Consider the following 14,510-nt stretch of genomic DNA (forward strand, 5'->3'; position numbering starts at 1 on the left):
TAACTATATTCTGAAATAGCTTAATAAGCTATTCAGCTATAGGGTGGTTAGAGATGGGCAACAAATTCTGGCATTACCATGACACCCACTTCCCATTAAAGAATAAAAAAATTCTCAATCCCAGAACATCATCACAGAAGTTCCTCAGAATAGCATCCTAGGCATAAACATCTTCAGCTGCTTCATCAATGACCTGCCTTCCATCATATGGTCAGAAGTTGGGATGTTCACTGATGAAGGCAGTGCTCAGTATTATCTGTAACTCCTCAGATACTAAAGCAGTTTGTACCAATATGCAGCAAGACTTGGATTCTAGAGTGGCCTGATAAGTAGCATATAACACAGGTGGGAGGCACTGACTATATCCAACAAGACAATCAAATCATTGTCCACTGACATTCAATGGTATCAACAGTGCAGAATCCACCTTCCCATGCATGTAAAAATTCTGGGGGCCACCACTGACCAGAAGCTGAACTGTATCAGCAACATAACTACAATACCTGAGAATTCTGTTGCAAGTAAAGTAACTCTGCTTCCATATAGTCTATCCACCATCTAAAAAGCACAAATCAGAAGTGTGATGGAATATTTGCCACTTGCCTTGATGAGTGCATGTCTAACAACATAAATGCAGCACAATCTAGAACAGAGCAGACCATCCACCACCTTAAATATTAGTCCCTCCATCAATGATGCACAATAGAAACAGTGTCAGCTTTATCTTCACTGTTGTTAAATGCAGTAAAGTAAATCCTTTAAAACATTTCATTAATTTTTAAAAAGTACACCAAGCATTCATCAGAACCTACGATTTTCTCCAACGGCATAAAACCAGGCTCTGTTATTCATTCCAACAGCCACATGATATGGGCCAACAGCGATAAAGGTCGGTTCTACTTCAACAGAAACTGTGATTTGTGGTTCCTGTGGGGAAGATAAATAAGAATGTAGTCTGGTGTAAGTTTAACAGGCTTGCTATTACCTACATTTTCTCTGATAAAACTACAATTAGTTCATTCATTCAGCAAGGGCAGAACATAGCAACAGTTCTTTTGTTTTTGACTCTTTAGTTGGATAAATAATTCACGATGAAGAATTACAAATGGGCATTCAATTATTTAATGCATAAAGAGACTAAAATTTTTCATCCTCTCTGTCTATTGAGAAATAATTCTGTGAAATATTTTTGGTAAAGAACCCAAAGTTGGTAATACAAATAGGTCACTGTAGCTAATGGCTACAACCAGACTCAGAAACCCATTAGTATATCATCTTCCATTGGTACTAATTGCTCTGCTGAGAGATCATGGATCTCATCAATTTTCTAAACTTCAATATTTAGCAGCAGCAAGAATCTAATTATCTCTGGTTTGACAGTCGCATTTTGCTTAACATTTTATGAATTCGTTCTGTCAAGCATTAGATCTTTTTCTCCTTACAGATACTAACAGACTTTCTGCATATTGCCAGCAACTATATTTCTTCTTATATTATGAGCATCTTGTTTATTTCAATTATTTTGTAAAGTCTTTTAACCATGATGGCTCAAACAAACATTTCTGGTCTGCAGATAGAATAAAGCTGATAATTCATTCAATCTTTTAAAAATACAATTGGCAGAAATGCTGACTAATTCATTTGATATATGAAGCAGCATACAAATAGCTATTAAAAAGACTTTTGATTTAACAATGAAATTCCAGGTAAAGGGCATAACATTTGTTATTGAACAAATGCACCTTGCTTAAGTTTGTGTCTCTCTTACTTTGAAATGATATAATGGGATTGTAGGGAACAATCAATTCTAACCTCAAAATCATGACATTGCAAACTGATATAGGTATAAACAATAAATATTTAGTTTTGTAACTAGTCAACCAATTTAATATTTTTATAATTGCACACATACTTCCTCAACATGATTGGTCACTGTGACCTCTAGCAGAGAAGTTAGGAAAGCTATTCGAGTTCCACATGTATTTCCAAGAACTGGAAGTTTTGTAAGGAAAACATGCAAAGTTCCACGCTGTGTCGATACAGCAAGCAACTGTCCATCATCTGTCCAAGATAGCCGATCCAGACCTGAAAATTTGATGTTAAAATATCAAGAATACTGTACATGAAGCGTAATTAGTGAGTAAATGAATTCAAAACAAATTTAGCTTTGATTAATATTCAGAATGTACATATAACCATCCAATCACTTATTAAAATCATTATGTATGCCCTATGTTCCTTACTTGGGTGCTACACTTTCTTTCATGCCTCAGAATGGCAGGTCAAAATTATTTCTTACCATTAAGTCAGCATTTATGAGTTGCCACGTCATATCTTATACTAATTGTGAATGTTCCAAATGCTTCAGCCGTACAACATATAATGGAAGCATCCCCATCACTCAGAACTTTTACTTCAACACACAAAATGTGCTAGCTGCCTAAGAAATGACTCCTCCCCCCCCCCAAACACAATCAGGCATGATTTATTTGTAGTTCTAAATTAGTATTTTCTTTAGATTAAAGAAATACTTTCCATCTATCTCATAATATTTCTTGTATTGAATCATTGTTATAAGTGATCTGTAGAGGGGATCCAAGATGGCAGCGACCCAGCAAATCTGAGTCTACAGTGCTCCTCCCAAGACTTGGGCAAAGTGGGTCACCCACCCCCACCACACTCACCAAATCATTTAAAATAGCTGTTTAATTTAATTAGTTGTTTAGTATTGAATTTAAACAATTTAATCTTCAGTAAAAATGACAAAAGGGAAGGAAGCCCACAGCTCTTAGCAAGCAGGAACACCTCCCCCACCCTCTCCAGCGGCATCAGAGCCATCCGCAGTCGCCCCAGGGGACTTACCTATAGTGGCGAGCCTCATGGAAATCATCTCCAAACTGGATGCGAAGATCGAGGCTTTTATTGAAGAATCCCGAAGTCGATGGGACTTACTCTCGGCCGCGCTGCAAAAGCACGACCGAGACATTAAGGAAATTGAGCGCCGAGTTGGAGGGGCGGAGCTAAAGGCTGCGACCTCCGAAATTACAGCGCAATCGGCCGTGGATCCGGTCCGGACTCTCGAACAGCGAGTCCGGACCTTAGAGAACCACACTGATGACCTCGAGAATCGAGGTTGTCGAAAAAATATTCGTCTGCTGGGCCTTCCCGAACGGGAAGAGGATGGCCAGCTCACAAGGTTCCTTGAACAGTGGCTTCCACAGCTATTAAATCTGGAGGCTGGATCAGGCCAGGTAATGGGCCTACCAGGTCACAATACGCATGCCCAGTTCGAACCAACGCCCCCGCCCGGTCCTGTTCCAGCTGCAGAGCTATTAGAAGAGGCAGATACTCCTAGAAGCCTCTAGAAATCTTGGAAAAGATCCCCAAGCCATGATCTATACAGGATCTAAGATCATGTTATTCCAGGACTTTTCTCCAGCTCTGGTCCAAAAGAGGAAGGCATTCGATGAGGCGAAGAAGTGTTTGAGGGACTTAAATATTCAGTACTCCTTACGCTACTCAGTGACGCTATGCTTTAACCATGAAGGATCCGTGTATAACTTCGGATCGCCGGGAAAGGCTAAGGAATTTTTGGACTCTCTTAGATTAATTGTAAGAGATAATTGATGTTGGTTTGCCTTCCCCCCACTCTGGTTTATATCTCCCTTTTTTTTAACCTTACTGTTTAATATTATCTTGGGGGGTGGGGAGAGGGATTTATTTATTTGTTCTCTACTTAACGATTTTCTCCCGCTCCTTGGATTTTTTTTATTATTCTATATACATATATAGGCCAGAGGGTCTAGTTAATGTTGGTGGGGGGAGGTGGTTACCTTATTCTATTTTACCTCTGTCTCTAGGAGCGGGGTTGTTTCCCCTTGTTATTTTGTATTATTATATTTAATTATTACTTCTTGAGGTGGTAACTTTATAGTTATATATGTTTATTAACATTACCAAATATATCCAGGTGTTGGTGTGGGTGGGGGTGGGAGGGGGGTGGGGTAGGGTGCTCACTGTTAACTCAAGCTCTGTAGTAGATTTGAATTTTCCTCATCCTGTTGAGGAGCGCCTGGGTCAAGGGTGGGGCACTGGTTGGGAGAGGATATGATGGACCTTTGGAAAGGAAGTGATACCCCTGGGAACAAGGGGGAAATCTCCATTTAAATACTTTTTTTTATTATTTATAAATAGTTTTTTATTATACTGTTATGAGTGTATTAGAGAGCCTTTATTTTTGTGAATTTTATATGCTCTATGCTCGGGATGATCTGGATAGGGTTTCCCCTCCTGAGGGGTCTCGGATTTGCCCGGACGATTATGGTTGATCAGTCGGCTAAGTGGTGCACCTGGAATGTCAAGGGGAGTAATTCGCCAGTCAAAAGGAAGAAAATATTAACAAATCTCAAGAAAGAAGGGGTTGATATAGCTCTCCTACAGGAGACACACTTGTTGGATAAAGAACACTTGAAATTATGACAGAGTGGATTTGGTAAGGCCTTTTTTTTTCTTCTTTTAGCTCAAAAAGCAGGGGAGTTGTTATTCTTATTTGGAAGAATTTCCCTTTCAAAATCCTAAATCAGATAAAAGACGAATCTGGACAAAAAAAATCCTGATTAAAGCTCTTATAAATGGAGAGGAATATGGGATTTTAAATTTGTATTGCCCCCGGGACATCCATTTAAATTTATAACGGAAGCCTTCTCAAAATTGATGGCTCTCGGTGCCCGTCATACAATTATAGGGGGAGACTTTAATTGTATTATGGATCCGGAAATAGATAGGATTCCCAAGAGTACTGCAGGAGTATCTCCCAGATCTAGACAATTGGTGGATTTGAACAAAGAATTAGGATTAGGAGATGTCTTCATCCACAGGGCAGAGATTTTTCTTTTTGCTCCAATCCACATAAATGTCATACCAGAATTGATATGTTTTTTGCCCCCTCAATTTCCAATGTGTCCCAAATATAAAATAGAGGTGGGCACTCTTGTACATTGCCTATGGACCTGCCATAAGATCCGTAGATACTGAACTAAGGTAGTAAGTACCCGGACAGAAATTTTAGGAACGGAAATTAAAGTGGACCTTGTATCTCTCGTTTTGGGCTTTTCGAACTTACCCTTCCTGGATATGCACGGGAAGAGATTATTTTCTATTCTCTCTCTTTGTGCAAGGAAAAATATTTTGGTAAACTGGGTGGCTGACTCAGATTAATTATGGAATGTATTCCCCTTGACTTCCTTACAAATATGGTGCACCGAAAGACCGAATTATTTCATAAAATATGGCAGCCCTTCTTGAATTATATAAATACAGATATTTATCCTAACATGGGCTTTTATTTAACTGAGATTGTGAACCTGGCTGGTATGGGGCCCCTTGGGAGAGGAATCCTGCACGAATATGGGTTTTGTTACGATTTGATGTTAATACATTCCTGCCTACACTAACTGCCCACTAGCTGCTTATCCCCAATCACCTCTATTAGTTAGCTTCTCAGTCTAGGCTAGGACAGTGGTACCAATCTGGTCAGAAAATAGCCTGACATAAACAAAATCACAGAATCACATCTATGATAAGTATCATAATCTGATAATTCTTAAATTTAAAAATAAAATAAATGATGTGCATTTACATAGAATCACCACTAACTCTGGGCATTCTAAAGTTGTCCAAAAGTCAGCCAGTGTCGATTATGTCATAAATGGTAGGTTATCCTGCAATATTACTAAAGTAATTACCTTTAGTTTCATCATCCAAGTTTATAATAGCATACATCTCTTTCAGTTCTGACAGATCATGGATTTTAATGCTGGCAAATAAAACATATTAGGGTTACTACATCAGAAGAGATATTTATATGCAATTAAGAAACAGAAATGGCATTCAATAGAACAATCAACTAAAAAGCAGCCTTAAAGTACAGGTACCAAAAGAGAAAATGCTGGAAAATCTCAGCAGGTCTGGCAGCATCTGTAGCTTTGACAAAGGGTCAGTTAGACCCGAAACGTCAGCTCTCTTCTCTCCTTACAGATGCTGCCAGACCTGCTGAGATTTTCCAGCATTTTCTCTTTAGGTTTCAGATTCCAGCATCGGCAGTAATTTGCTTTTAAAGTACAGGTAGTTCTGCCAATATGTAGAAGTTGCCTTCCTGAGTGATGCCACACTATACAGAAATCGCACAATACAAATACACTTAAAACGTTGGCAATGTAATTGCATTATAGCCAACATGCACTTTTAAAGTTCATGTTTTAGTAAAAGCGTTCCCTGATCATCGAATTGCGTTACAGCCAATTCGCATTAAATGGAATATGCATTATAGCAGAACTACCTGTATTTGAAGAAAAATTCAAACAAAATTGTGTTTGTGAATTTAACTGGTGGTTTCTGAAATTAACAAAAAAAAAATGACAGCTAGGTAACCTGATTAAATTGATAGACCACCTCCTTGCTAAGTGAGATGAATGCAATCACCACAAGATTCCTGTGCCAAACTTCAACCATATATGCACTGTACACTGATGCAGGAACATTACACACCATGTGCTGCATAAGACACCCATTTTCCTTTTCTATTGCACACTTATTATAGTTTTTAATATCTTGAGAAATCCAGGTTTCTTTTGAAAAAAGGTCTGACTGAAGTCTGAGAATAATGGAGTTATTGGTGTCAGATAAGTTCCAGAAATACCAGGACTACTCCAATACAAATAAATACCATTTTCTGATCAAATACTGGTCAATTTCTTGCTCCATTTTGAAAAAAAAGTTCTACTTTTATCTTGTTGGCATTCACATATCTACCATAAAGAGATGCAAATCTCAGTATGATGATTAATATTTTTTCATTAACTGGGTTCTAAAGAGATATCTATTAGTACAGGACAGTGAACTTAACACAGCCAAATTACTCTTAAAGGCAAGAGGTTATAACTGTTTTGTAATTTCACTGAAGCATCTGAAGAACATTTAAATAGGAGCTTCATGTGAGGCTTAAAATCGGCCATAAGAATTCAGATATTTATGAGGAGGTTGCAGATTCCATCCTTAACAGAAATTGACAATGTTTCGCAAAGAAAAAAAATGCTTTCATCAATTCCAATTCTTTCACTTGCACTATTTTTTCTCAGAGATATACTTTAATTATAAAAAAAACTGTATCACAATAGTTCATTACAAAAAGTTCAAAAGCATTCAATTTCTTACCAGACAGCATGTAACTTTTTTAAGTGCCTCAATGTAATTGCAATTACACAAGATTGATGGTACACATCAGGTCAACCTACAGCCTGAAGGGTTTTACTTAGTTTCCAGCTGCTCAGTGTGTCATAGCAGGTTGGGTTCAGATTGTGTTTTTTTCTCTTATTACTTTAAAGCTTGGACCTTGGAATGTGCTGAGGGCAAAACTCAGTTTTTGACTGCTCTTTTGAACTGGACAACAGGCAGGGTTTGGACAGTCTTCACCAAGTTCATATTTCTGAATAGTTCTGAAGAAAGGTCAGTGGACCCAAAAAGTTGACTTTGCTTTCTCTCCATAGATGCTGCCAGTTACTAAGTTTTTCCAGCAATTTTTATTTTTGTTTCTTTCACCAATTTGTCCTTTACCTTGCTGTTTCTCCTGGGAAAGGATAGCAGAACAGAATTTTCAATTATGAAGAAATTCCAGATAAAACTCAACAATATCTAGTGCACTTCTTTCCAGAGCTGCTTTCATAGACACATTTTAGAAGGTAGCGGGCAACAATCACTTTCCCATTTTGTATGAATGTTGGCTGGGATGGGGCAGGGTGGCACAGGGCAGGATGGAATAGAGTAAAATAGAATAGCAATTTGTTATTTTTATTTATGAAAATACGGTGAGATGTGTATAGGTTGCTGCAATTTAGCACCATTTTAATTACAGAAATTATAAAAAGAAATAATTGAGACAAAGTTAGGACAAAGTCCATCTTTTGTTTCCTCCACAGCTCCTCAGTTTCTGGAGAGGCTACGGGACGCAACTGCCGAAGCCACCAAAGCAAGGATGTCCAGATTGGGCACATCATGCTGCCACCACCGAAGCTGACACTGAAGACTCTGCATTGCTGCCACTGCAAGGAGTTACCTGATGAAGCAGCAGTGCTCTGAAAGCTAGTACTTCCAAATAAACCAGTTGGACTATAACCTGGTGTTGTGAGATTTTTAATTTTGCCCACCCCACTCCAACACTGGCACCTCCACATCATTGCAATGAAGGACAGACCAGATTCATCAAGCTGCCAATACTGAAGTCATCGTACAAGCCATTGCCACTTCAGTCACTGCCACAGCAACAAAGAACGAACTAGAACGACCGCAGAAACCGCCACACTGCTGCCAGAAGGAACAAACCAGACCCACCGAAGAAGCCTTTGATACAGTTGTGGCCAATATGGCCACGAGGGACAGACGGATGAATCCACCACACTGCCACTGCTGCAGCAGGCCATAGCAACTCACCCACCACCCCACCTCCGTCACCTTGCTCCACTGCGACTGCAGAAAAGAAGAAAAGGTGAATTTTGATATAAAAGAGGAATGAAGAAACAAAACAAACAAAAAAAATCAAAGAAGAACGTGACCAGCCAGGTGAGCAGGAGTGTGAGCTTATGGGCACAGAGCCCGAACACTTCCGACCCTGCAATCACTGCTTTCTTGAAGGAGCTAATAAGGAAAACCCTTTTCACTGCAAATGGCCTTGACAGTCTGCTGAAGGGGTTTTCTCATTTTAAGAGATACGTAGCTAAGCACAGTAAAACTGAATGGAACATTCAGCAACTGCATACTCAGATTCGTCCTTCACAACACCATGGACAGACACAGAGACACTTGGTGTTCATATATCAGGAGATTTTATGTACAGCTTGATACAGCTACACATAAAAGTGGGCATCAGAATAAGGGTGATGTTGAGTACAATTACTCCTTATATCTAGAGATCTGTACATTATTCCTGTGCAGATATGGTTCATTTTTGATGCTTAGAATGGCTCAATGTCTGTCACCATGTATGACTAGGGCATGGGCGACACTGTGCCCAGATAGTGCAACACCAAAACTGCCTAGCACCTGATGCCCAGGCTCTTACACCACAAAAGAAGAGGAAGTGACATTCCCACATGCCCAATTTTGTGTTACTATCTTTATGTGATCTACTCAGTTTTTGTTGCTCATAACAGCCTCTGTAAACCAAATCCAGAGCACCTTCAAACAATCAGACCTGACTGTAAAGGGGACAAAGCATCAGTCAGCTCTTTATCTTCTCCATAAAATTTGGGTTTTATTCAAATTCACTGCTCAACTGCAAATGATCAATCATGCTGCCAAAAGCCCAAACCTCCATTCCTAACCTTTCTGTAAAAGTTTACACTGTCATGAAAAACAGGTATTCCTTACTTAAAACATCCATGGAACTTTGAAAATGAACACAAACATTATTAATTTTATTGTAGTATCGTAGTATGGAATGTATAGATAGATTACATGTTGTAGCTACTGCGAAATAGTAAGCAGAATTACAACATAACATACCAATTATCTCCACAAGAAGCAGCCTTGTTCAGGGATTGAGAGATGGCAATACTTGTCAGGTTGTCTTTATGGTTGTGGGCTTGGAACAGTTCCTGACCAATCTCACGAATATGCGTAGAAATTACTACAAAGTAGCCTTGAGAAAACCCAATCATAATGTACCCATCACCATACCTGAAACAGAACAAAAGCTAAGCAATTACTCAAATTATAATATAGTATTCAGCATGCTATAAATAAGCCTTACATAATGTCATGCTTTAAAATAATAATGTATTTACCAGCTGAAAACTATGCATTGAATTTTAAAAATTAAAAAAGGTATCCAATGACTTGAAACCACAGCTTCCATAATGGCTTAACATTTCCATCATTGAACATGACAAACTCCAAAGCCATTAAGTACAGCAAATCTGTCTGCAGACAATCAAAGAATGCACATGAGCTACATCTCCTGTCATCATTCATATCAACAAAGAGCAAGAGCAGACCATTTTACTCTGCTCTGCTAGTTAATAACATCATGGCTCTGACCTTAACAAAAGCAAAAAATTCACATTTCCATCTATCCCTAATAAATCTTTACCCTTTTTTTTTTACCAAGAATCTACTTATCAATTTCTGTCTTAAAAATAATTAAAGGCTGTGTTTCCACTGCCTTTTCAGGAAAGGGTTTCCAAAGACTCAAACAAGGCACTTGTCAGTCCACACACCCATCAATTTACTTACAATCAACAAGGAAGTGGTACTAACTTTACAGAGTTCCCTCCTCCCTTTTATAGCTTAGAGTTATAGCAGCTTCTAGGATGTTACTTGTATCCTCTACAGTGAAAACTATAGTGAAAACAAAATACCTGATCAACTCATCCACCACTTTACTTTTCATGATCAATTTTGCAGATTAATATTCTAAAGTGATTTATAATCACTTTGTTAACTTTTTTTTAAAAAGTATCTGTAGAAACTCTTCCTATTTGTTTTTATTGTTCTGGTTTGTTTCAAATTTTCTCTTCTCGAACTATTCTAGTCATTCTTTGCTGTATTTAACAGTCTACCCAATTTTCTTACCTGCTACCTGTTTTTTCAGAATTATATGTTTTTACTTAGATTTTATACTAACTTTAACCTTTCTACTTAATCACAGAGTTTTCTTACTTGTTAGAATACGTCTTGTCTGTGTATACCAAAACATCCCCTTCCATATCAGCCAATGCACAAAAATAGTCTCAGATCCACTCCTCTTCACCTCAAACTGAATGCAAAATTCACACATTTTATGGATCCTGCTACTTAGCGGCGACTTCATTAGGAGATCATTAATTAATCCTATTTCGTTGAATAACTATCTAGAATAGCCTGCTGTCTGGTTGACTCTACTGGCCTGAAGAAGGTTTCCCAAACACAAAGCATTTAGCTGGCTCATCACGTGATCCTTTTTCTCCAATTGACCATTAACTAAATATAGCTATGCTTAGTGGATTAGAGCTGTAAATTGATTAGGTTATAGATGGGTGAATCCTTTTAGCCAGAATCCTTTGTCTGAAGTGATTACATCAAATGATTGTTCCCCTCCTAGCTGAGTTTGGACGACCTACAAATGAGAGATTTTTAATCTATATATAGATTGGAAACGAAGATAGGTAAAGGCAGCCCTCTTCACCTATGTAACAAGACAAAAATGCAAATATTGAGCATTAATTCAAAGCAGTAATACTATTTTGGTACATTACAGCATTTTACACTTGCAAGGTGTTATTTAAAGCTTATTATAGTAAAACATTTAAAGTTTTTGTGAAGCTGTGTAGCTGTGAAGCTGGTTGAATTTGTTGTTGGTCTGTTCGCAGAGCTGGTAGGTTTGTTGGCAGATGTTTCGTCCCCTTTTCTAGGTGACATCATCAGTGGTGTGTTGCCTCCTGTGAAGTGCAACTGTACTGTTCTGCTTTGAATTGATGTGGTTCTGTTTGGATTGTTTCTGGTTGGTGCAGGTTCCGGTTTTCCATTGCAGTGGTTTATATAATGCGTCCAGGTCAATGTGTTTGTTAATGGAGTCCGAGGATGACTACCATGCTTCTGGGAATGCCCTTGCTGCTCTTTGTTTAGCCTGCCCTAGTACCGCTGTCTCGTCCAGTCTAACTCACGGTTCATGTTATCCGTGTGTATGGGTACCAGAGAGACTTGGTCGTTTAGTTGCTAGTTGGTGTTCGTGGATGCAGGTCGCTAGCTGTCTGCATGTTTGTCCTACATATCTCAGTGCAGTTGCTGCATGAGATTTTGTAAATTACAGCTGGTCACCAGAATAAAGGACCTTGAGACTGACTATGTGCAGGACAAATGTAATTTACAAAACCCAACGCAGTAACTGCAGTAAGCACTATGTTGGACAAACATGCAGACAGCTAGCGAGCCACATCCATGAATACCACCTAGTAACTAAGTGACACGACCACCAACTCTCATGGACAACACAAACCATGCGTTTGACTGGGACAACACAATGGTACTAGGAGAGGGTAAACAAAGAACAGCAAGGGAATTCCTGGAAGCATGGTTCTCATCCTCGGACTCTATCAACAGACACATTGACCTGGACCAGATTTACAAACCACTGCAATGGAAAGCCAGAACCGGCACCAGCCGGAAACAGCCTAAACAGAACCACATCAATTCAAAGCAGAACAGTACAGCAGCGCTTCACAGGAGGCAACACACCACTGATGATGCCACCTAGAAAAGGGTATGAAACAGCTGCCAACAAACCTACCATCTCGGCAAACAGACCAACAATAAATCCATAGTAAAAAGTGCAAGCAAATTCTGTTTTACATATCAAACACGACTTTCATAGCAACAGAAAAATACCAGACCAACGTTAGTGCTAAATGTTGAAATTCTGTTTCAAGTTTTGTCTTTTTTTTGAAACAGGTGTGACCAAGCAAATTGCTAAAAACAGCTGGAACAAAATGTCACAATTTTAATGATCTATTTAAAAGTCTAGGATTTTTTTTGTGCAGCTATTGCCGATATGAGCATAAAATGTTCAGACTAACAAAGAAAATGTTCACAACTTTAATATCCACCAACCAGAAACAGCTCAAACAGAACCACATCAATTCAAAACAAAACAGTGTAGCAGCACTTCACAGGAGGACTGTAAGAGAATCCCTTGGACTTCAAAACAATCATTAAATCTGTGCCAATTCAGCCCATTTTGATTTTACATGTACTCTTTTTCCTTTCTAACCGTTACAGAATTTAAAATGTATTTGAAATGTAATAACAGTTCTATCTGTGACTTAGTTGAACTCACCATCTATAAGATATGATGCTGCCATAGCGTTGCTGGAATGCCAATTCAATCGGATTATCAGGATCGCTCAAATTAAACAAGAATAGAGTTTTCTTGCCAACAATTGCACTTACCTAGTAATAAATAGGCAAAAAGATGATATGTTTAAGTCTACATAATCTTCTCAGGGTATGGTCCATAAGAACATTGAAGTATTTTTTAAAATAATTAATGCAGAATCATGGAGCAGACAGTTTTAAAAAAAACCCTGTTTTGGTAGCTTAGCCATGCAAACCAGCACATAGGTTTGATCTGTACTCGGTACCAAATTTGATGATGTCAGACAGTACATTACAAATGCATCTTAGCCCATTCCAAAGTTGGTCAAGGTTTTCAGTCTTGGCAGTTACTTAATTATACTTACTGGAAGTATGCATGTATGTCTGCAAGTGTGGTTGAGCCACATGTCAACATTCTCAGTTAAAGCTTATGCATGAGAAATGTGGGCAAGCTCCAGTCAAGAACTAATAACCTTCAGAAATAAAGAACAGAAAACTGCGAGCCAAATAAGGGAAAATAAAACAAAGAAAGAACTGCAGATATTGGAAATCTGAAAGAAAAACAGAAATTGCTGAAAATTTCAGCAGGTCTGGCAGCATCTGTGAAGAGAAATCAGAGTTAATGTTTCAGATGCAGTGACACTTCTTCAGAACTGATGACAGTGAGAAAAGGAATGGTTTTCAATATAAAATATGGGGGAGTGGGAAAGAGCGGTTTTAAAAAAATGATAGGTGGAGATAGAGCTAAAAGAGACAAAAAAACAGTTGAACAGACAAAGGAGTGGTTAAGGGTCAGTTTGGGGGATGCTGCCAGCCCTCCTGAGATTTTCCAGCAGTTTCTGCTTTTTGCTGCATGGTAAAATAATTTGATTATTATTAAATTAGAGCTTTCTTGAAAACATTACTGCAGATTCAGGAAATGCGAAACTAAAAATACAAAATGTTGGAAGTGTTCATCAGGTCAGATAGCATTTGAGGAGAGTAACAGATTTAATGGCCTGGATTCTTGCTAACTTAGGAGCCCTTTACAAATGCAGAGGGGACACAGATTCCGAGATTACTGACACCATCTGCACTCCCTATCACCTAGAAAGTCACACTGGAACACTACTTCCTGTCAGTTCCTCTCAAAGTCACACACTATACTAACATAGAACTATATTGTATTCTATTCCGGAAGTAGGCCAAGCCCAGCAACCAAAGGTATACAGCTGGGAGGAAGCTGCGTTGGGGGTCCTCAACATTGACTCTGGACATTATGAAATTTCACGGTACCAAGTTAAACACGGGGAAGGAAATGTCTTGCTGATTACCACGTACCCTCCTCCTTTGGCTGATGAATCAGTGCTCCTCCACTTGGGTGAAGCACAGAGGATGGCAATGATGCAGGATGCATTTTGTTTGGGGGAATTTCAACAATCAATGTTTCGATGGCTCAGCAATACCACTGAACAAGCTGAAGCAGTGCTACAGGACCTCACAGGTGGCAAGGGAACAAACAAGAGGGAAAAACATTCATTGAACCCATCCTCACCCATGTGTCAGCTAACAGACAAAACTGTCCATGATGGTATTGGTAAGAATGATCACTGCACAGTCCTTGTGGAGAT

The 14,510-nt window shown here is 38.8% G+C and overlaps 1 protein-coding gene across 3 annotated transcripts in view; it reads right to left on the bottom strand.

The window, feature by feature from the left end:
• wdr19 (WD repeat domain 19) overlaps positions 1 to 14,510 on the bottom strand; it is a 166,918-nt gene that overhangs the window by 98,409 nt on the left and 53,999 nt on the right. For all 3 annotated transcript variants that reach the window (XM_060824819.1, XM_060824812.1, XM_060824829.1), the window contains 5 exons: positions 12,863 to 12,975; positions 9,556 to 9,729; positions 5,745 to 5,815; positions 1,913 to 2,085; positions 813 to 927 (listed from right to left, as the gene is read on the bottom strand). In XM_060824819.1, the coding sequence (XP_060680802.1) occupies positions 813 to 927; positions 1,913 to 2,085; positions 5,745 to 5,815; positions 9,556 to 9,729; positions 12,863 to 12,975 (646 nt within the window). The remainder of the gene's footprint in view (positions 1 to 812; positions 928 to 1,912; positions 2,086 to 5,744; positions 5,816 to 9,555; positions 9,730 to 12,862; positions 12,976 to 14,510) is intronic.

This window comes from Hemiscyllium ocellatum, chromosome 1, assembly GCF_020745735.1.
Source record: "Hemiscyllium ocellatum isolate sHemOce1 chromosome 1, sHemOce1.pat.X.cur, whole genome shotgun sequence".
NCBI lineage: Eukaryota > Metazoa > Chordata > Chondrichthyes > Orectolobiformes > Hemiscylliidae > Hemiscyllium > Hemiscyllium ocellatum.